The sequence below is a fragment of the Seriola aureovittata genome, chromosome 11 (genome assembly GCF_021018895.1).
Source record: "Seriola aureovittata isolate HTS-2021-v1 ecotype China chromosome 11, ASM2101889v1, whole genome shotgun sequence".
NCBI classification, from domain to species: domain Eukaryota; kingdom Metazoa; phylum Chordata; class Actinopteri; order Carangiformes; family Carangidae; genus Seriola; species Seriola aureovittata.
In genome coordinates this window covers 17,531,916-17,555,488 of record NC_079374.1, presented here as the reverse complement: position 1 = coordinate 17,555,488, position 23,573 = coordinate 17,531,916, and the positions used below count along the sequence as shown (strand labels likewise).

The following is a 23,573-nucleotide window of genomic DNA, read 5'->3' as shown; positions in this document are numbered from 1 at the left end:
AGATTCATCAGACCAGGCTACATTTTTCCAGTCTTCAACTTTCTAGTGTTGGTGAGCCTGTGTCCACTACAACCTAATGTATCCTTCTGCTGTTGTAGCTCATCCGTCTCAAGGTTGGACGTGTTGTGTATTCTGAGAAGCCTTTCTGCTCGCCGCGGTTGTAAGGAGTGGTTATCTGAGCTACCATGGCCTTACTGTCAGTTCAAAACAGTCTGGCCATTCTCCTCTGACCTCTCTCTCAGAACTGCTGCTCACTGGATGGTTTCTGTTTTTTCTGAATAAACTCTAGAGGCTTGTTGTGTGTGAAAATCCTGGAAGATCAGCAGTTTCAGAAATGCTCGAACCAGCCTGTCTGGCACCAGCAGTCATGCCACGGTCGAAGACACTGAGATCACATTTTCTTTCACATTTTGACACAGTCCTTGATGATGTGAATACGCTCCTGACCCGTATCTGCATGATTTTATGCACTGCACTGCTGCCACATGATTGACTGGATAATTGCATGAATAAGCAGGTGCACAGGTGTTCCTAATAAAGTGCTTGGTGAGTGTAAACAAGCTTGCCATTATGATCAATTACTAATGAAAACAACATTTAAAAATACTTACTATAAAGGGATAGAGCTGTATATTTTAATTTGGGAGTAAAAGCTAAATCCTGATGTTCCAAGGTACAAGACACTATCATAAATGTTGAGTAGCAGCAGTGTCCAGCTCTGCTTGTCTGCTCACTATTCAATTCCAGTCTTTGCTGGCACAGGGAGAGAGAGAGTATCGAAATCAACCATCGCCCTGGCAAAGTGCCACAGGCTTTTTGCCAAGTGCAACAGACCTGCTGTCTACTGAGATGCCTGACGTCTAACTCTATCATATCACCATCTCATACAGTTTCACTCCCACTAGACACAATGCCTGGAGGATAGTATATTATCTGCACCATATATACTGTTTCATCTTGACAAGATTCTTTCTTTTTACTTTCCTCTTCTCTCTTGTCAACCCTCTGCACTTTTCTCTTTGCTACTGACAGCTCATCATATTCAGAGTTTTCACATTATACAGTGTACAGCAGTGTTTTGTGTTGACAAATAGAGCAGTCTTAATAAGTGGCATCTTAATAAGTAGGGATGAAACACTGTACTGCATTGCAGCCCCAGTTTGTGGTTTATGCTGAAGATAGATGCAGTTTCACATGATAAAAGTTTCCTAATGCCTCCCTAATCTCAAGACCCTGCATGCAAAGTTGTTATACTAGTTTGTAATAGTCCTGTTTTATTCTTTCAGGCTTCGACCCAGCAGGTGGTGCTGTTTCATTCACACATGTAGCGCACCCCTGCTTACAAACATGCAGACCATACACTTAACATTGTCATCAGCCTCAACAGGCCTCCAGGAAGCCAGGCCACACTTCCTTCCCACCTCATGCACCAGCACTGACACCCTGAGCCTGGCCACGAGTCAGGATGATCTTGTTGGGTCTGGATATCAGCCAAGGAGCTCAAAGTGACCTTTATCATCAGACAGACAGCACTGAGACATAACACCAGGGCAGCAGGTTCATGTCTGCATTTTATGACTTTTCATTTTAAGAGTGCTCTTAAATGGAGGCTTGAGCAGGGACATAAGCAGCAGAAGAGAGGGTGACAGCGTAGGGTCGATCTAAAATATACTGCCATGGGTTTTGGACAGAGACAGAGGGAGCATTTAGTGAGGAGGCTGCACAGCACTATGTGATGTGGAGTCTCTGTAGAGGCTTCATTCACAATGATTTTCCCTTCAGAGCTGAGTCATGCAAAGCTCAATTGACTCCTTACTTTGATCCATTTAGGCTGCAAAGGCTTACAGCCACCACATATTCTACGCATTACTATTCTGTTCTTTCTGTCTGTTTAATGCTTTCCTGCTTCTTTGTGCTCTATCCTCATGGTTTTCTATTCCTGTGGTTTTCAACCTTTATTGTGGCCACACAGCATGTCAGTTGTTCTAAAGTACCCTGTCATTAACACCACCTGTTATATTCCAAATGTTTTCGTTGAATGTGTTTTAAACTGGATGTTATTTAACACTATTAATCATATTAAAGTTAATGTTGTTACAAATTTTTATTAAATACAAAATATAGTCAATCCTGGAATAGTCAGTGTTTAGGCTGTGTTTGCGTTTGGTCACGCCAGCTGCAAGCTCTGGGAGGGCAATGTCAGCCTGTCATTCTGTTGCTCAGTTGGTCTGTCCACCACGATTACTGAGATATTTGTACAGACATTCAGCCTCACCAGAGCATGAATTCATGAATGTCTCTGTTGATCCCCTCTGACTTTTCCTGTATTGCCATCATAATTTGTGGTTTTGAGTGAAATCTCTTCTACTGCTGTTGGATGGATTGTTGTGAAATTTGGCTTGGGTCAGTGCTGTAGTTTATGACCAAGAACCAGCAAAACCAATGACATTCCCATCAGCCTCAGCTGCACTTTTCGTATTGTGCTGATTAACAAATGGTAACATGCTAACACACTAAACTAAGGTGAACATGGTAAACGCATCACTTAAACATAGTCATGCACAAATGCTGGCTGAATACTGAAACACTGTCTGGTATTGGTGATATTTAGGCTTGGTTTGTTTTACTTTTTACTGCTTTACTGTCTGTTTTCACTATTTTTATTCCATTTGGACAGGTTAGCATACATACTACTACCACCTAATGGCATTAGCCAGATGTTTCAACCATTTATCCATTACTTTCAGCTATCCATTTCTCTACTCTGACTTAATGGGTGGCATGCTTTGTGCCATTATTGGTAGGTAATTGGTTATTTTGACAATAAATATACAACAGAGCAGCCTGTCTACTAAATCAACTAAATATGTGGATATATTTTCTTTCAATATTTCCACAGACCTTCTGCCAACTTCAGGTTAAAAATCACTATTCTACACTTTTCTATTTTATTCTATTCCAGTCTGTTCTTTTCTCTGAGTGTGCAGACAGGGAGCAGTACTATTGAATTTGTTGTGAATGCAGTGACCAGTGCTCACTGTAGCACTACCTTGGTCTCAGGCTGCAGTTATTGACTCCTGTTTCTCCAGCAGACTTCTCTTTAATCTCTGGGTCTCTGTGGGCTGCAGAGCTAAATGACAAATTGCTCCTTCACACATCCCCTTATGCACAACTACACAGGCTGCTTGGCAAATGCTTCAAGTACCACCAGCCACGACCCTCGTGCAAATATCTAGAGGTCGAGGCTCAAGGTTGTGGTTGTCTGTAGGCTCACAATTTTCTTTTTCTTACTCAACCCTTTGTTCATCTCTCTTTCTGCCCTTTCACACTAAGGCCACATTTATTTGAGTCTTTGAAGGCCAATACTGGTGCTGCTGTTATTGGAAGACTGAAACTGCCTCAAAAAAAAGCATCAGTGTCATTATCTAGGAAGAGAGTGGAAAAACATACAATAAATAAAATATTTTAAAAAATATATAATCAAAATGGCCAACTGACTTATTCAGCTAACTCAATTATGCACAGAATGGGAGCAGAGCCTGACTTAAAGACTTAACATACATAACCTTGTGTATTGATCTTAAGGCCACATCACACCCTTTCATCTCCTCCTCCCACCTTCTGCCCAACATCGGCCAAGAGATCATTGAGTCTTGCTGCATTCTTTGCCTCAGGGGGCTGATCAATATTTTACCCCTTTTGCTTCTGCTTGAGCTCCTCTCTACGTTGTTCTGATTAGTCAGATCTATACTCAGGATTGGATTTCATATACATGTAGGCCCTACATTGCCCCTCCTCCATTCCATCTGTTTGGGTGTTGCATTTTTTTCAGATAAAATTAGACAGTAAAAGCCACAATGGTTCAAACTATTTGTCTAACACTGGGTCTTGCCAAATTGATCAGAGGCCGCATTGTATCCCAACAACCCTGAGTCAAATAAATCCAAAGTCTGCTCTGTTCATTTTCCTCCAGTTGTGATTTCCACCTGGGCCACTGGCTGTGTGAGTCATCACACACACACACACACACACACACACACACACACACACACACACAAATCAATAGGGTTTCATCCAGTAGCTGTCACCTACCTGCCAACATCCAAGGGCAGTATTTCACACAACCACCTACACACAAATTCACACAAGCACAGGTGCACTTTCACATTGTCACAACAGTGAAGCTCAGTGGAACTGGAGAGGGGATGACGACTGACAAAAACAGATTTGTGAATGTGACTAATGCAACGTGCCCTACAGCCTCCTCTGGTCTGCACAGTGTTCATTCTCCTCTATGAAACAGTGCTAAGATTACAGTTGGCTATCATGCTGAGTTTTGACCATTCCTTGACTTCTCTCCTCCATCTATTTCTTTCTGTTTTACAGTCAGAAAGAGAGACCCCATCCCTTGCCCACTCTCCCCTGCTGCTAGCTAGCACCAGCATGGCAGACAGTCGACAGCCAGAAGACGGTACCCCCCAGTGGGACCCATCAGGAGGGCAGGAGCCTGCTGGCACCCACGGAGCCAATGGCTACTCGGCCTCAGCATACAGGACGTGCCAGCCTGGCGGGGCCCACATGGCCGCAGCCTCCTACTCTGCCAGGGAGAATGGATTCAATGGGGAGCTTACTGGGGCTCACGCTATAACTGCAGGTAAGACGTCCTTATAATTTTTCTGTTTTACCTATCATCAGCATCAGTTTGCCAAAGCATCGTTTAATTGTGACTTAAAAAAATCAATTTTAAGGGCATTTTATGCCTCTATTAATGAGTTGAAGAAAGCTGGGGAACGTCATGCAACGAAGGTGTCTAGAAGGGAACAACGGGCTACATTGTAGTTTATGGTTGCTGTCTCAATATACCATCAGGTCGGGCTGGGTGATATGACTTTAAAATCAATCTCTCAGTTATTTCAAACTTTTACCTCAATTAGGAGTAGTACAGTAGAGTAGTTTGGCACTCTTCGTTTTCAACAATGTGATCCAAGTGAACAAATTATTGGTGACATTGTTTTTCTACAGTGTTTGCGTTTGACTTCGGTTTTTCGGTGTTGTTTTCAGTGATGCCAAAATGTACTTAAACAATGTACATGGCATTCTTTTCAGGTATAAGTAGCTTGGGTTGAAGTCCAGTGTCAACATGTGACTTGTAACATTTTGTCTTGTATATATATCATATTGTATTATATTGAATTTGTAAATTATTGTTGTACTTGAATTGTATCCCTAGTAGAGTGGTGAAATGTTAATTTATGAACAAATTGGATAGTGGAGAGCAAGAGCACTTTCATGTATATAACTCTGGCCGACAATATACAAGGCTAAATGCACCTGCTTTAAAGATTTATCTTTCTCAGAACTATATTTAACTACAGTGCATTAGCAAAAGAGAAAATGTGGTTTGCCTCCATCCCATTTTGGCAAGCGTAGACATGTAAATGTATTATAACCATAAGTGTGTGGATCAAACAAGGTAAAACATGTAGCTTGAACTGTACAATTTAGAATTTGCTCATGTTGAAAGGGGGCACCTGTCCTCAGGAAGGACAACAATTAATTACTTCATTGATTAATGTGATCAATCTCATATCAGAAGCCATGACTTCTCGACTCAATGGATTTCCAGTCTCTACGTCAAAAGAACACAACAGGACAACAGCTGGGTGTAAATAAAGGAGTTTATTAACTAAACTACTATCTACAGAGTAAATGCAAGGTGTAATAATCATAAAGATGAAATGATAATGAAATGAGCAGTGTGATGAGTTGGTAATGGTGGGAGAGAATATGTTATGGCTATGCACTATGGCTATACAGCTAATGATACTACGTCTATGAATGAGATTAAATATTGTTATATTACGGCATCGACCCAGTCGGAGCAGAAGGTTAAGACCGGCCTACTGTGGGTTGCGCTTTAGCTGGAGACCCTTGGCTGGAACCCATTTGGCTGAGGTTGCCGTGGTAACCCTGGAGATGTAGGATCTAGGTGGATTCTCCTGGAGGCCGTGTCCCGTTATCACTGTGATGGATTCTGCCGGTGTCTCAGCAGTTCAGCTCTAGTGGAGTTTGCCAGGAGACTTTCTGTCTGGGGCACTCTTGACTTCTTGTAGGCTTCTCTGCAGGTGTTCCTGGACAGATGTGTTATCTCTCGGCATGTCTTATGGGTTGATGCAAAATAAAATTAATAGATAATGCGCTTAACTTTGGCTGGATAACTTTAGAAGGGACTGCCATTGACCAGTTGACTCTAAACTGTCAAAAAGCTTCAAAAATGAAAAAGGGAAATTACTCTGAGGCACTTTTGGTTTTTTGGTTCAAATGGTTTTGACTTGGCTTACAAAATTAGTAGATTGTGCATGTGGACAAAGAAAATGTTACTAAAAGCATGTGGCAAAGAAAGAATGAAGGATGCGGACAAAACGATAAAGTGCAAAAATGGCTAAGAGCCGTGGCTAAAAGCTAGGAGCTAAGAGCTGTTGCCAAGAGCTAAGAGATTGTGGCTAAGAGCAATTTGTGAAATGATCACAACGATTTTATTCCCTGGGGGCTGGCGCACGTTTCAGAGGCATCCCCCGTCTTCTCCTTTGTTTCAACTTGCAGAAGAGAGTAATTTTCCACGGAACTTTTGAAAAGTTTAATTTTAGAGTTTACCTATAAACTCGCACATCCGTCTTCCACCATGACCATAAAACATTAAATGAAACAACATATAAACCTAATGGCACTAATAATGACAGGCAGGAGTAATAGGAGTGTTGATTTCATATTACATCCTTCAAACCTGGAATTAATCATAATACAAGTGGTTAACTGAACAAACTACGTAATAAACATTTCCTAAAACTAATAGTCTATAAATGTGGATTACACAGCAGTTCTTTGACTGTAATAACAATAATATGGACATTCTGGATGTCATGTAGTGTGTTACCTTGTGTGAAGGATGTTGACAGTATTGTCACATGAAGGACGTTGTCTTAAAGTCTACATGTTATGTTTCAAACATTCTATAGGATAGAAGTTTGGGATTGACCTATTACATAGAGACATCTCAGGAGTTACAGAACAGTTAGATATTTAATTATATATTTTTCCTCAGATCTGTGTCTGTGAAGATTGTTCTGCTGGTCACTACCCAGGATTGGAATGTGGGTTGTAGTTTATGACTCTTATCTAGAGAGGGACAGAGGAAGGGAGGTTGGGGTGTGTGTGTGTGTGTGTGTGTGTGTGTGTGCGTGCGTGCGTGCGTGCGTGCGTGCGTGCGTGCGTGCGTGCGTGCGTGCGTGCGTGCGTGTGCGTGCGTGTGCCTGTATGCATGTGTGTGTGTGTTGTGCATATGTGTAAGGCTCCATTGGAGATATTTGAAAGTGAGGACATAGAGAGAGAGGCCAGGATTCACAACTTCTTTTCCTATATAAGAAACAATCAAATATCAATAGGCAGAGTCTTATTGTTACAACGGGAGATTGTGCCTATGCTCTCCAGTTTGATGGTGTCCATTCATTGATCCTCTGGAGCTGTCTCTTTGACCCAAGGTCTGATTGAGTGTCTCCCTGACATGTTAACAGCATGGTCTGTGTGTGAGAGAAGGGTTGTTTGTCTCTGTTTCCTATCAATTTGATAGTTTGATATTGGGAAGAGTAACAGAGTGTCAATATAGGGTCCATAACTCTGTGTGTCCTTAAAATGAACTTCTTTAATGGCTTGTGACTGATGCTCTGCCAGGTATATCCGCTACACATGCAAATCCCAAAGACAGTTTGCACCCAGTGGATAGTCAGATACATGGGGAATGGAATACATATTAATGATTTTTGTCAGTTTTAAAAATGTAAAGATAGAAATTAAGTGGAGATGAGGTCTGTGGATGTGTGATGTGGAAGCATTACATCAGAAACACTGTTCAGATGTGCATAGCAGAGGTCCTCAACCAAAGTGCAAGCAGGTCAGGTCATTTTAATGTCCAGAGGTGCTCGCACAATGATGAGACAGAAGAGACGGTTCTAAAAAAGGCTTTGTCAATAAGTTATGTGATTCTGTAGAAGTAACTGGTGTCGATCCTGGCAAGTCAGAAGTCCATACAGTATATCTGCTTTTTTGTATTCAGGTGTGTGTATGTGTGTGTTGTTTTGCGTATGTGCATTTGTGTCCAGTCTCCTCTTGCAATACTCCTCACTACTCAACTCAACTCAACTCAACTCAACTTTATTTATAGAGGACTTTAAATACAGCCAAAGCTGATACAAAGTGCTGTACATAATAACATAAAAACATAAAAACATAAAAACAATGATAAAATAGCAAATAAAAAACAATAAAAGCAATAAAACAAATGCCGTCTCATGCTGGATCAAAAGCCAAGGAATAAAAGTAGGTTTTTAGACGGGTTTCTCACTAGAATAAGATACTGTTATTAGTGGTACTGTAATTAAAACATAAAATCTGTCTCTCTACCCCTTAGCCCCCCACCCCATCCACACTCACACCCTGGAGACAAGAATGATAATGCACCAATGGTGTAACCATGGCAACAGCTCCCCTACAATTTACTTTGCCAGGGCTTTTGTTCTTTTTGCCTCTAGCTTGCCACAGACAAGCTTCTTTAGCACGTGATGACAAGAGTCCAATTAACCTCCCATCTACCCATTATTAGGTCTTAACTGGTACCAGTTTTGAAGGCTGATAAAAGTAGTTTTGAGTGCAGATATCCTTTGCCATTTGACCATGTTTATTAGTTATTTAGGTTTATTCAGTCGTTTGTGCAGATAATTGCTAGATGATTGCATCTACTTTCAGGAACATTACACTTGTGTCAAGATTTTTCATGGAACTGCTCATAAGTTGACATAAAAGAAAGAGTAAGATCTATAATCCTTTCAGCATTATTATCACAATGACACTTCAAATCACGACAACACTCAAATCGAGCTGACTTGTATGCAAGACTGTAGAACAAATAACTAGTCATACATTATGTAAACAAACTGTAACTGCTCTGTAGTAACTGACCTTATTCATTATACAGTGGAATAGGGTTCACATATAGGAAAAGTATGTGAAATACAATGGGCTTAATTACACACAAACAATTATAGGGCTCTGTTTTAACAATCCAAAGCACATGGTCTAAATAGTATGGCACAAGTGCATTTAGGGAATGTCCTCATCCTCTTTTTGCTGCGCCAGGCGCATGGTTCAAATGGACTGTACTTAGTCACTGAATTAATTATGGGAGTCTTTCGGGCATAACATATGATAAACCGATCAGAGAGTGCCATCTTCCATTCCCTTTAAAAGTCAGGCGCGCCTGCACCTTCAGCAAATGGAACTTGATTAGATATGATAAACTGTAAATGCTTTGAATGCATTATTTGTCTCAAGAGCTTCTCCTCAGGGGCTCTGAAACAGTTACGGCCCTGCATCAAATGTGTCATCCATCAGACAGCAGAGATCAAGATCATGAGATCAAGTGAGTGGATGTCTCTAAAATCAAGATACCAACAAGTATCTCCACTATCACTAAAACCTACAATCTTCTTTAACAATGGTTAGTAATGACACACTGTAGTAGAAATAGAAAATAAAATGGACAAAATGAATCCATTTATAAGGAAAGTTCTCTCACATATCAAGAGAAGCTCCAACTCTCCAGCCTTTAGCAATATGTAATTATAATGATGATCAGTATATTGATACATGTTGTCTAATCATCAGCATAAAAATGACACATTCTCTTGGCAGCTGTGAAACCAAAGCTGTGTTTGTCTACAGAGCGTCTTGTCAGCATGTATTAGCATTGCTCCAGAGCTGGGAAGGGTGAGAAGTGGGAGGTGGGTAAGTGGGGCAGGATGGGTGACAGAAGGGCTGAGGCTGGCACTCAGTGAACTTCCTGTCCCTGTGAAAAGCTCTTCAGACACAACAAGAACTATTGAAGCACGAAATTGCCCTCTTGACTTTCCTTTGAAATGAAGTTGAAACAAATCAGTCAGCCATGCTGGAACTGCTCAAGAGAAAGAGAGGAAACAAAAATCAGAGTGACCTGATAGAAACAGAAAGAATGCAAAAGGTTGCTGAGCTTATTCTAGGGAGGGGTTGGCTTACATAAATTGAGGAAACCCTTGTGTTATATTAGGGATATAGCGTTGACTGATGTTTATGTCATTGAGCTGACACAAGTTACTGGGCATCGTGTCAAGAAGCCTGGACAAGATTTTCTGTTGTTAAAGTCCATTTCATAAGCTTAAATCAGTATGTTTGGCAGCAGCAGAGAGGAGATTTGCCAAATGACACTTTGGTTTGAAGAATGGACACAAACAAAAATGTTTAAATCCAAAGTCTGATGATGTTTGAATCTGTGGGGCATATTCAATAAATCTTTTTTTTTTACAAAATATTTTGGCACTTAAAAAATGCAAATGTGAGCATATTTTTTGACAAAACGGTGAACATTTAAATTTTTTAAAGGACATAAAACCAATATAACACATGCCACATCACATGTTTTATGTGTTAATAAAGTCCTCTACTGATGTAGAATTGCACTTCTATAACATTGTGGGACTAGTGGGACTGACACTGGGCAGTTTGAGGAAAGAAGATCAAAGTTAATACAGCAGAACAAGTAACATTCTTTCTTAATTCACACATTATTTTTCCTTCATAAAACCTGTGTCACATTATTAACTACATTACTCACAGTGCAACTCAAACGCAGACAGTTCAGTTTGTGATTGTGATTGTGATGCTAGTAATAGTGGTTAACGTAGCCTGGAGCTGCTAGCCTCAAGTAGAGATGAGGAGTGGGCTACGGACATCTGGTTAAATCACATCTTTCTAACTCCACACACCCAGAGTTGTTCTGTTGTCCCCACTCATATTTCTAGTCTTCAGTCCCAACTGCGCTGATTCAAGTGACATCACTTTAAGACGAGTTATCATACTCTGCAAGGCTCCTTCTGAAGCCACAATGGATTAAATACAGCGTTTTTCCAGATATGCAACTGTACTCCCTTTAACCTATAAACAGGTTTTAATGTGGTGGAGTCGGTGGAGTTCCGCTTTAATCATCAGCTGATATAAGTCCCTGTTTTTTATATTTTATATTATTTAACTCCAAATTTAGTAATAACAACTTTTCCTCAGAGGTCTTCACAATCTGTACAACATATATCACTGTCTATTCTTTGCCCCCTGTTTTGGATAAGGAAACACTTCACAAAAAACAAATGGGAAGAATCTCAGGAACAGCAACTGAGGAGGGATTCCGCAATGGAGATGCAATAGACGTCGTGTATACAGAGAAGACATAGATCAAATAGGAAGATTACAATATGGAGGAACACAATAACACTATTACATAAATAAAATACAAACAAATGTCAATTAAATATTAAGGGTAGTACATTTTGTAAATGTAGTAAATTATGAGAGGGTGGCGACAAGAATGGAGCAGAGGAAGTGGTATCCAGATGTTTGACAGCAGAGGAGCAACTGCAGTCACAAATATCGATCAATTAAAGCTTTATAATAATTGAGTATGGCTGACATCTTATAGTAAGAGATCCACTGCACACTATTGATATTCAGGGACAGGAATGAATATATGAATGTGCTACATCTTAGTGCCTTTTCAGTGCCACTACATACTGCACACATACTGTCATGTGAGACAGTACTCACTTGATCTCTCTGTTTAGGCTACTGAAAGGTTTACTTGTGTGTTAATGTAATTTCTCTTCCCATAATTTCTGTTTCTTCAAACTATTCATGAATTCCTCTTAGTGGAGGTGGAGTTGAACAGTATACTGTATGACAACTGTCGTTAGAACTAGACGTCTGGTGCAGTGACTAACGACTGTCCGACTGAAGATTGTCACAGTGACGTGTACCGCTACTGAAGAGTTCATTCATTTCAGCATTGCAAAAGAAGAACTCAGATGGATGGGATTGTGTGGTGTGACCAACATAATAGAATGATCTTTCCAATGCACTACAAGGACTTTGTCATTTCTGTCATGCAGATCTTGTAATTATGAGATACATATCTACAATTATGAGATGCTAAATTCATCAACTGATGCAGCTCAGTACTATAAAATAAAATGACCTGTCGTCATGTTTTCTGACAAGTGACCTCTTGCAGTCATGTGTAAAATGGCATGTTAACAGTAACTTCTTTTATCCTGTCTTTTTTTGCATTCGGGCTACATTCAATGAATCCATCCAAGAAATCTTAATATAAAATTTGAGCTTTTGTTTGAAAATAGAATATACAGAGTAACTGGTTTGTTGCATTTTCACTGGTCAAAAATACATAGCAATAGATATTATTTTCCAATCAGTTCTTGGTTTTATGTTGATTTGTTAGTAAAATATTTAAGAAATCATATGTATTTCACTGGGAAAAAATCTGGGCTTTGTTAGATTTACTCTGATTTACGTCGTGTATCAGTAGAAATCAAGCAATAAGGTCCAGCCGCATCACAGCCATCATTCCTGTTTACTGGAGGCTGTAGACGCAGTAGCTCAGAGGCTGAAACAGCCACAGTATAATGCTGGCATCTGAATTGCATATGGACCCAAGGCAGTGGCCCACCAGCAGTCTGTTGCTATGGCAACCACTTGCTTTACACATTTTGGGTGCTGGGTGATATGATACCAAATAGCACTCCTGCTCTCTCTGTGCCCTCTCAGTCTTGCTATGTGTGTGTGTGTGTGTGTGTGTAAGAGAGGGTACGTGTGTGTGTTTGTGTGTTGCAGTCTGGCTGTGTGTTGCATTGACTCAGGGCTCCCAGTCGTAGTCTCTGCTCAGAGAGGGAGAGCGATCTCAGCTTCAGTCTTTCTAATCAGGTAATTCACGCTTTTACCTCACTGGAGAGAGTGTGTGTGTGTGCGTATGATTTGACTTTTGGTTATTGATGTAGATCTACAGATATGGTGCAGCCTTTCTGTACATCAAAGCAGCTGTTTGTGCATGTGGTTTATTCTGCTGTCAAAGCCAATGAAAGGCAGGCGGCTATGTCATTTGACATCACTCTGTCATATAAATGCTGAGACAACCAGGCCAGGCTTGTTTTCATCACTGCCAGCTAGCTTTGTGGATGTGACAAGGTCAATTTAACAGTACTATTGCTTTGTGAATGTGCATGTCTTTGGATTTGTTTAAACGGGTAAACGAACCATAATGTCTTATTGAATCCAGTGGGTTACACTTTATTTGTAAAATTTATATTTGTATCATATTGTATTTATGTGTATTCTTAACAGACATTCATATTTGTATTTGTTGGACATTCTAATGTTCAACAACGTATATACATATATTCAACCAACAATTAGTAAACCATTTCATGGTTATTAGGGTTAGGTTTAGTTGAATCTCAACTAATAACCTGTTAAAATGTTACAAATACTCTAAACTTTCTGTAGGCAGGCTATCTTAATGAAGTGTTGTCATCCAGTGCTCTTGATTTGGCTTTTGAATTTCACTTAAGGCATATGTCTGAGTGCATGTTTTGTGTTTATTTTAATCGTCCAAAGGCACTTTTTTCGGACATTCGTTTATCTCCACTTGCTATTTCAATGGATTTCTTCTTTTGCCAATTTTCAGCATAAACTCTTCCTTGGTGGCAGAGTCTTTCCTCATTCACCAATCTTAGATACAGTAGTGCCTCATCTGCAACTGGTCAACTGTGTCATGTGATTTGTTTCAACTGCATAATTAAGCTGTACTTCCACTATTCTGTGCTAGTGTTTAGAATACCTTCTGTATGTATTTGCTTCTTGCTTTGATAAACCTTTGAGACTTGTCATGGACACAATTACACAAACACGGTCTGAAACTGATCCTAAAATCTTCAAAACCCATCTTTGAACATCTTTGATCAACAGTGAGCTACTAGGATGTTTGCTCACACGATTGGGCACTGAAACATAAACCAGCTAATGTATCTTCTTCATGCACAGGAGGTGTTGTGTGTGTGTGTTGTAGAAAATGGAACCATTCACACAGATCTGCAGGTTTATTTTTCCCCAGGTCTCAGCTCTAGGGACTGTTTTTAGTTATTTGCTGTTACACCCAATGATTGTGTTTTACATTGACACTTTTCAGCTCTGTTTTCCAGTACTGGAAGAAAAGATTTTGTCTGGAAGCAGTCAATAAGTGGTACACGTTTATTGCACTTTGGTACTGAGAATGGGAAATGGCTGCTTTGAGTTGATGAGTGGGCTGTGTTAAGTGTTCCCGGAAGAAGTGTGTGTATGTGTGTAATTGCATGTGTGTGTATGCCTGCCAGCTTGTTTGTGTTGATGTGTGGGTGATGTTGGATAGAAGAAGGTCCTGAAACAGCAGCAGTAAAAGCATCACACTGCCACCCAATCCCACATAGCCACTGTTACTATGCATATGAAGGCAGTTTTGATTAGAACTGTGCAGGTCCCCTTGCATGCCAGACTATATTTACACAGATTCTTACACAAATAAATGCAGACAGATGTAAGCTTGAATGTAGAGACCAGTTTAGGAAATTGTCTCTGTTTTTGCTCCCAGTTTGGGGCAAAATTGATTAAAGTCCTATTCCTACATTAAAACACATGCATACATCATTGTCACAGATTCACTTCTTTCTGTAAGATTCACCTCTAGTTGCTCCTGGAGGGTTTCAACTTAAGCCTTTTCCTACAGTAATGTCCTTTTTATCACCTCCTGTCCACCAGTGTCAGACAGCCAGGAAATGTTGACAGCCTCTTTCTAAATGTTGACATCACTGTTATTAAGGGTTCAAATGCAATATTACTTCAAATTCCAAAATACAAAGGCCAAAATTAATATCAAATTTTATTTATCTGCAAGCTGTAATTGCATTTCAGTGTCATCCTCAGAGTGGGTAGATGCTTCGCCTTGAATGAAAGATAAAGAAGGGGATTGTAATGTTCAATCTGGCTGCTCATAGTCCACTGCAGCCATTCTAACAGACGGAAATATCCAGCAACATCAAACAGCTCACCTTATCTCACACTAAATCCATCGCCACCCAAGTAGGCTGGCAGACTCGTGCCAGAAACTAATTACATAGAGATTTGGATAATATAAATTAAGTTAAGTATGGACATCGAACCAAAATTACTGTTGAGTTTCATTATGTCCAAACACTATTCAAAATTACAAAGTACCAGGTTGACAAGGTCAAGTATTTAAGCACTAATGGTGTCCAATCCTTTACGAATGACTCAGTCTATTGAATGATCTAAAATCTGTTTACTATATAGTGTATACCATACATACTGTATAACCTCAGCTTTCGATTTTAGCAATTCTGCATTTGTTACCCTCTCTTTCTCTCTCTCTCTCTCTCTCTCTCTCTCTCTCGCTTCCTTTTCTGTCTTTATCTCTATCACTGCATCACATCAAAGCAAAAATTCGAATTTTCAAATTAAAATTATATTTTTAGATTCAGCTTAGATGTGAGTGTAATGGCTGGATAAAAAGTAATAATTATTTTGTACAGTTTTTTAGGACTTTGACTTTTATGAGTTGCTCAAAACCAAATTAAAATCAAAAACAACTTAATCAACTTAAAGTGATGCATTGAAACTTTTCAGGTAAACCTCATGGATTCCTTTTTGAAATGTTGCAGAGTGGGTATTACTGTCTATACCTCAGTTCTGGGATTAGAATCATTTTTATAAATCCAGCATTTTAGGAACATCAAGTCCTTGCAAATAAAATATCTTTTTGCCTCTATGATGAAAACAGAGAAAAAAGTGTTTTTTTATCTCCCACTGTACACTCTCATCTGGTCCAGGTTTAATTTTCAGTCTATACTTTTTGAGAATGCTTTGTTTCCATGGAGACACTCACATCCTTCACCAGCAACCCTAGCATCCCTGCAGTTATGGAAACAATTTCAGCTCCCTCACACTGGCTTTCATCTAAGGCTTTGAGTGACATGATTAAAAAAACAGTAAAGTGAAATGGATGTAAGAATCCATTCTTGACAAATTTAGTATGTGTTAACATCGATATATCCCATGAATGTTGACTGAGCATCATGTCGTCATCTAGCATCACCTTGTTTTTCATTTCACTGACTAAAACCTGCAAGCTACTCAGTATAACCACAGTGTCCTGATGTAATGGTACAGCTGGGGTTTTATTGCATCTTTTCTACAGGGAGTCTTGGGATTTTATACAAATGAATAGCTTAAACATTTCAACTTTTGTCATCGTTGCCTGTCATGGTACCAACCCGAGAACCCGCTGGTGGACACCGGTGGTGAAGGAAGCCGTCAAGCTGAAAAAGGAGGCCCTTTGAGCCTGGCTGATATCAAAAGGCCAAAATGGAGGGAGCTCAGAGAAGAGCTCGTTCATGTCGAAAGGAGCCAGTTGAAGTGGTTTGGGCATCTGATTAGGATGCCTCCTGGGCGCCTTCCAGTGGAGGTTTTCCAGGCCCGTCCAACTGGTAGGAGACCCAGGGGCAGGCCCAGAACAAAATATATATATATATATATCCAGTACTTGATATATAATAGATTATATATCTCAGCAGGCCTGGGAATGACTTGGGATACCCCAGGAGGAGTGGGAAGAAGTTGCTGGGGAGAGGGATGTCTGGGCTACCTTGCCTGTCACCGTGAACCAACCCCGGATTAAGTGGTTGAAAATGGCTGGATGGATGGATGAAAACTTTCCAACTCCAATCTTAAAGTTGATTGACCCTGTGTGTGTGTGTGTGTGTGTGTGTGTGTGTGTGTTTGTGTGTCTACTAGAGCAAGTGTCAGCGCGTATTGTGCAGGAAGTGACGGCAGAAGCTGTGGCAGTACTGAAGGGAGAACAGGAGACTCAAAGGTTGCCATCAGGTAAAACACACACACACACACACACACACACACACACAGTTGTGTTAGTGGCAGAGATCATTCTTTCTTCCATCCAGTGGTCGCAGAGGGCTGGAGCCTGTCCCAGCTTGACATTAGGCAGGGTAAATCCTAGAGAGGTCGCCAGTCTCTCAAACAGCCACAGTATGGGAAAGAGTCACCAGTTCACTTAACCTGTACGTCTTTACACTGTATGAGCAAACCAGAGCACCCATTCGTTCTATTTAAATATTAAAATTATGAAGAGCATATTTACAAAGTAAACAGTTACCCCTTGTAAGCATACGCTAAGCTATTCACAGCAGAGACTGGGGAGAGATAATAATAATCCCCATATGAACCTAAAGCTACAACTGTGGATGCAGAGAGTTATGCGGCAAGGTGTTCAGTTGAGCAGTGCAGCAGCATAGCGGAACGATCTTAATTTGAAAAGCCCACCTTATTGCAAAGAGTATGTTTAAAAACATGTTGCAGTCAGTAGTGTAAGTCATGTATGAGCATTTGCTCACCTCACTAAAAGCAGACAATGGCTGTTTTGAGAACATTATAATAAGTGACTATGAGATGGATAGATGATACAGGAAAATATTTTACATTGATTTATTAATACAGCAAACAAAATACAAATAAAAGCAGATAGCTTATATCAAGGGAAATGTCACATAAAGCCTTTATAAACCTTTTTTTTATGGCTCCGGGGGAGCTGAGTGAAATCTGATAAATTGCCTCAATTGATGTCACTTGCAGCCCACTACTTGCTCAAGATGCTACTTGCATAACACCCTAGAATCTCCAACCGCACTGTCAGCAATTGAGTTGCGTTGTGGGTAATGTAGGCACTACTTTTTGACAAGGAAGAAGAGTGCATGAAATAGAGATGGTATCTCTTTCAGCAGATGCTCAATGCCCTTTACAGTATGTAATTTTTATAACCATGCACTTTCCTCCTCTTCCCTCTACTTCTATTTGCAGTTGAAGACACCACCAATTTGCCTCCCTCTCCTCCCCCCTCACCTGCTGCAGAGCACTTTGGTCCTCTGGAACAAGGTAGGGCCAATGTGTTTATGAGAGTATCTCTCTAATGGAGAAGACTGTGGTTTCCTTTTCTCCCATGACTGTAGCTTCTGGAGGTTTGTGGTCAGCAACACACTGGGGTACTGATGTGGGTTGGCTCTCAGGGTACTCTTCAGTCCCCCCTCTCAGGACATTCCCCACATCTAAGGGGCAAACTACATATTGATACCCCTTCAAGAAACCTGCTACATACCAGATTTGCTAAAAGCAGGAACATGTTTTCCATTTTTCAGACATCCATTTCTTCTGAAATCCTGCTTCCTCCTCCTCATCGTACACCTGGGACAGATACAATTTGTATCTTCATTGTCATCACCCTTTATCTCTTCAAGAAAGAAAGGCTCACATGCATGACCACCTTGTTACATCAAATGCACTCTTTTTTTCATCCTCTTCTTTCATTTCCTTTTCTAACCTCCACACCTCGCTGTCTTCCCACTCACTAATATGACAGCCAATTTAGGTAACCCTTCAACTTCTTGTTGTTTGTCTTTTTCAGTTGAATTTTGTCATGTGTTTTGCGTGTACATTGTGTTTTCTTGTCACTGTCCACTGTGTCAGTCTTTTTGTATGTGTTTGGCTGTGGCTACACATCAGAGTTTTAGCTCTATAAACATGAAAACAGAGCTGCCCTCAAGCTCGAGCCAACGAATTTTCTGGCTAAGACTGATGCCTAATAACAAAAGTAATGCATACAAAGGAAATTAGCTAATATAATAAAGCCACTACATACTGTAGAAATGAAGTCTACATTTACCGAATCATCTTGATGAGCTAGTTAGCCTTAAATAGGCATACTAGCGCAGAGGTAACAGTGTCTGCTAGCCCTCTGATGTCACAAGATTAGGAATGCCATGCTGATAAATGGCTGAAAATACCTCATTTACACCTAAATCCTTTACAGAATTTGTTGTCTTTCATTTTGTCTGTTAGCACTGTGACACAGTTTCTTTCTTTATTTTTGACTTCCAAAGTTTAGTTTAAGCTATGTAGTAATTTTTGTGCAGCTGATTGCAAGAAATGGCTGTACATTACAACTAAAACTTCTGGCTCCTTTATGTTTTGTCTTTCTGTTTACGTCTGCTCAGTCTGCAGTAGCTGGAATGTAATGAGGAGAGTCTGTAGCGTGGGCCAGCCATGCACCAAATACAGATGGTCTGTTTTGTCACTTGTACAGTTCAGATCGTAGAGGTTGTCCTGCATATTCAGTACCTGCGGATATGATACATAACAAGTAGGCACTGAAAGGCTTGGTCATCTCAGGGTGTCGGAGGTAGTGGTCTTTTAAATATAACCTTTTGAGCTACAAATCGGTTTTTCTGTGTTTTCGAAAATGATTTTTAGAGGATGTCTGATTGGACAGTTGTTTGACTGGATCCAGAGGTTTGCGTAGGTGTAGAGGTTTGTTTGTGTAATAGCAATGGGAAAACACGTGTTGCTATATTAGTATTATAACTGTTGTTTTAAGTGTTGAATTACTTTTTTATTGTAGGTCTTTTATTAAAGTTTAAACATTCATTTTGTATCGATATCTCTGTCAGACAATGCAATATACTGATTTTGCTGGCGTCAGAGTATGGCTGGCCCCCGAAGCTTGGTCACCTTTGAGTTGCTTGTCATTGTCTCCTTGTCAGTGTCCTGTGTGTGCTATGTTTCTCTTGCTCTCAATCAAGCATCGTCTTCTTGCATTCCCCTCTCTGGTGACTCTCTCTGTTTTGTTTTCTTTTGCTTGTTTTAAATTTTCCCTTTTTTTTGTTTTTTGTCCTCAAGCTTTATCTCCCTGTTCACTGCAGAAAATGTCCATCTTAAAATGTCACTAATAGATTTATCAAGTAAAGAAATTGGTTATCTTTTATATTTTCTTAAAAATTCAAAGACCACAGCCAGCTCCAGATAAACTTTTGAATAAATATGACCTCCCTTTCAGCCAAGTACATTGTCTTATCATAGCTACAAATCTCAGATGAGGAGCTAAGTCAAAAAAATAAATAAACAGATATACATCATAATTTGTTTCTATTGTAGCATACCACTAAAATATCTCTTAGTTAAGATACTATACTTCTTTGACATGACACAGAATTTCACTTTTTTTTATCAGAAGATGCCAAAGAGCAAAATAAAAAAAACCCTTAAGGCACAAACCAAATGAATATATTGTTGAAACAATTTTGTAAACTGACTTTTTTGTGTCTAAAACTATTTTGTGACTGTAAGCTGTTTAAAAGATCAAAAATTTAAATAATTGAAAACTAATTGCGCAAACCTAGTTTTTTTTTTAACCAAAATTTCAAAAACCGCAGCTTAATTGTCATTCTGTTTTTCAAATAATCAATATTATGTTAACTCACCTTTAATTTGGACATTCTTTGGCGTGTTCTCCATTTCTTTTATTGTTTCCGTTATCTTTTCACTCTCTCTCTTTTCACACTCTTCACTCTCTCTCTTTCAGTCTGTGTGTCCAGATTTCCCTGCAGTTCTTCTCCTTGTGTCTGTCTTGTTTGTAGATGTAGGGGATGAGGAGGAGGCGGGCCCTCTCCGCCGCTTCCAAAATTCTCGGGAGAGGTGCAAGTTCCTCGCCCCCTCCATCTCAGTTTCCGTGCCCGAGGACGACCCCTACCACTCCGACGAGGAGTACTATGAGCACCCATTGTTCAGCCCAGAGTGGACGCACTCGGGCTCTCGCCCCACAGGGCAGGCCGTGGCCTTTAGACAGATTGAAGGTGAACCACGCATGGTTCCTCTTTGCCATTTCCCCCTTCATCTCCGCTCTCTTTCTTTCTCTCCTTTCTCTTTTTAACACCAGTTTCCTCTTCTGTGATTTGACCTCCTCCCTCCATCCCTCCCTCCTTCCGTCTCTCCGTCCGTCAGTTCGTCTCTTCGTCCGTCTTTGTGTGTGTTTGTGCGTCCTTGTGATGTTTGTTCGCTCAAAATCTGAGCAATTTCATATTTGTTTAACAGTCATATTTCTTTTTATTTATTTATTTATTTCACCCAAAGCTATTGCTACCTGTGGTTGCCATGCCATTAAGTCCAACACATAGCAGTGATGTCTCTAAAGGATGACAATGTTTTATTGTGATTCAGTCAATGGACACAATACACTACAGTTCTCATCAGTAAGACCACAGGGTTGACTTTTGAGACATGATTTAAGGCCAAAATGGATTTTTTAAAGATATCGTGCATGACTGATGACCCCTGTGCACAAATTTCTCTCTACAAATCATCTCCCAGAGTTGTGTCTTGGCTCATTCCTTAAGACTACCCCTTATTCCTTTAATTATGCTGCACTGTCTCAGACCCTCTATACTCATCCCTAACTACTCGTACACTCTCACTGTGGCAACAACCAAGACTTTCAGCTCACCAGCACAAGTACCCGCATACAACCTTCTTAACAATTACATCAGTATTTATTATCATTATTATTATTATTATTCTCTTAAAAATGACAAGATACAAGATGTTTCTTTTCAAAATTGTAGGCCCAAATACATAGACAGAACCTGGGACCTCAGTGAGTTTTTTACTAAGGCTACACAAGTACACAACATGGCCTACTCTCAGTTCTCTGTTGTAAGCCACTCTCAGGCTGTTATCATCAAAATAAATCTGTTGAATGGACAGATGCTGACTTCATCAGCAGACAAGAACTTCATTTGTACCACCGCCTCCTCCCAGTGAATACACTGATAGACCTTAACTCCTTCAATATTTCTCCATAGCAGCATGTCCTAGACTAACACAATTAATATACTAAGCAAAGCAAAGCTTACACAGTTCAAAATCCAGTACGTGCTGTGTCGGGAATCTGACGCACTCTGCTTTCTACTGCACTGGACTGCAGGCAGAGATTTCAGAAATGCTCTGAACAGAGTTTCTTCTACAGTAGTGCAGTGTTAGTCCATGAAGTGTTACTACTTCATTTATGTTTCCATTTTTCTTAAACAACCTCAGTCAGCAATGACGTTAGGTCAATCTAGGTTGTAGGCATGCCTTGAAGCTATATATCGTTATAGATTCCTTACATACTCTGTATACTAAGTGACCAAAGTAGAAAACACACTTGCATACAACACTCTGTACTTTATGTGTAATGTACCTGTATTTGTGAAGAGACAAGCACTTTAGGTAATCTTTTCCCAAAGCTGAAAGTGCCCCATCATAAATTGTGTTCTCACATAAGCCAAGTCTGTGTTGCCTGTAGTCTTAATGTGTCCCCCTCTCACCCTGTTTTTGAGAAGAAGAGACCATGGAGGCTCTTACAGCTGAATACGAGGAGGAGGTGGAAGAGGAGGAGGAGAGTGCAGAGGCAGCAGAGTCCGAGGCAGCTCTTGATGAGCAGCAATGGAGTGGGGAAGAGCCTGAGCTGGACAGCCCCCAAGCTGAGCCCTTAGAGCAGGCAGAGGCCATAGACGAGGCTCAGGACCTAGACCTGGAGCCGATCGAAGCAGTTAGTGCTGCTGCAGAAAGATCAATGGACAGAGAGGAGGAGGAAGCAGAGGGTGAGGAGAGCCCTGAGACAGGTGTGTCCTGCCCTCTGCTCTCCCTGCCTGCATGTTACTGCATTGTCCACTGTATAAAAACACCAGATGTGTCAAAGGGAACCCATAAGCATATAACATAAACATTACAATTCAGGTGGAATGGCAAGTAATTCTCTCTGCACTCTGCTGTGGCTGCAAGGCAACACAGGCTTGTTGGTGAAAAGAGTCACATTCTTTTAACTTAACCTGGTTTTATTGTGTGTTATATTTGCGCTTGCATTTTTCTTTTTCTTGCTGTGGTCGTTTAGGCCGGGCATTTCGTATTGGTATGATGAAGTATTGCTGAACGTGGTAGTGCTTTTTGTTACCGCTATAAGCTTACAGGTTTCTCATTATATCTTCATATGGCTTGGTGCTGGTATCCCAGTGCTACGCACTATACCATGAATCATACTTATCACTCATATTATTATCATAATTCTGTGTACAGAATTTGCAAGGGGTTTTGTGTTGGCTGTCTCATGTTCAGTGTGTTACAGTTGTTGGTAGAACCATATCTCATCAAGTGCATTACTTTATCAGCAAAATTCAAAATCATTTGTGGCTTCTGTTTGTTTTGTCACTGTTAGAGCATTTCTCTGTCATCACCAGCAAGGTTCTTCCATAATTGTGCTAATGTTCTTTCAATTGTGCACTGACATTTGAAAGTTATTATTAAGACCCTAAATTTATTTGATCTTAGCAAAACTATGTGAACACTGACAAATTTTAACTGGACACAATCTCAAAACATTTTATTGCACTTATAAAGAAAAATGACAGAAATGCTATTTCTTTTTGTATCTGATGTTTTGAAGAGTGGCATGGATATCCATCCCATTTGTTATTGCTTGTTTCCCATAAATCAGCATCACAGTTTCCTCATGCCGGTTCCGTCACATACCATGCCATATTCTCATCCATCTGTGACTTGGTGGACCCCATAATCCCGCCGTACTTCTTCAGTGATGGCCGTATCATTGTGCTGTAAGTTTCTAGGACAGCTTTGCCTGTTTCTGTAATAACGGCTTTCCAGGTCCCTGCCTTAATATTATATCTCACTCGCAGCATGCCAAAGCAATATTTGTCTAT

The 23,573-nt window shown here is 40.2% G+C and overlaps 1 protein-coding gene across 12 annotated transcripts in view; it reads left to right on the top strand.

Moving 5' to 3' along the window:
* Positions 1-23,573, top strand: part of map2 (microtubule-associated protein 2) — a 95,015-nt gene that overhangs the window by 47,156 nt on the left and 24,286 nt on the right. For 9 of the 12 annotated variants that reach the window (XM_056388781.1, XM_056388780.1, XM_056388773.1 and 6 more), the window contains 5 exons: positions 4,387-4,654; positions 16,771-16,860; positions 17,851-17,925; positions 20,460-20,675; positions 22,200-22,481. In XM_056388781.1, coding sequence (XP_056244756.1) covers positions 4,444-4,654; positions 16,771-16,860; positions 17,851-17,925; positions 20,460-20,675; positions 22,200-22,481 — 874 coding nt within the window. In that variant the 5' untranslated portion in view covers positions 4,387-4,443. The remainder of the gene's footprint in view (positions 1-4,386; positions 4,655-16,770; positions 16,861-17,850; positions 17,926-20,459; positions 20,676-22,199; positions 22,482-23,573) is intronic. The other 3 variants (XM_056388783.1, XM_056388784.1, XM_056388785.1) reach the window with 3 other exon arrangements.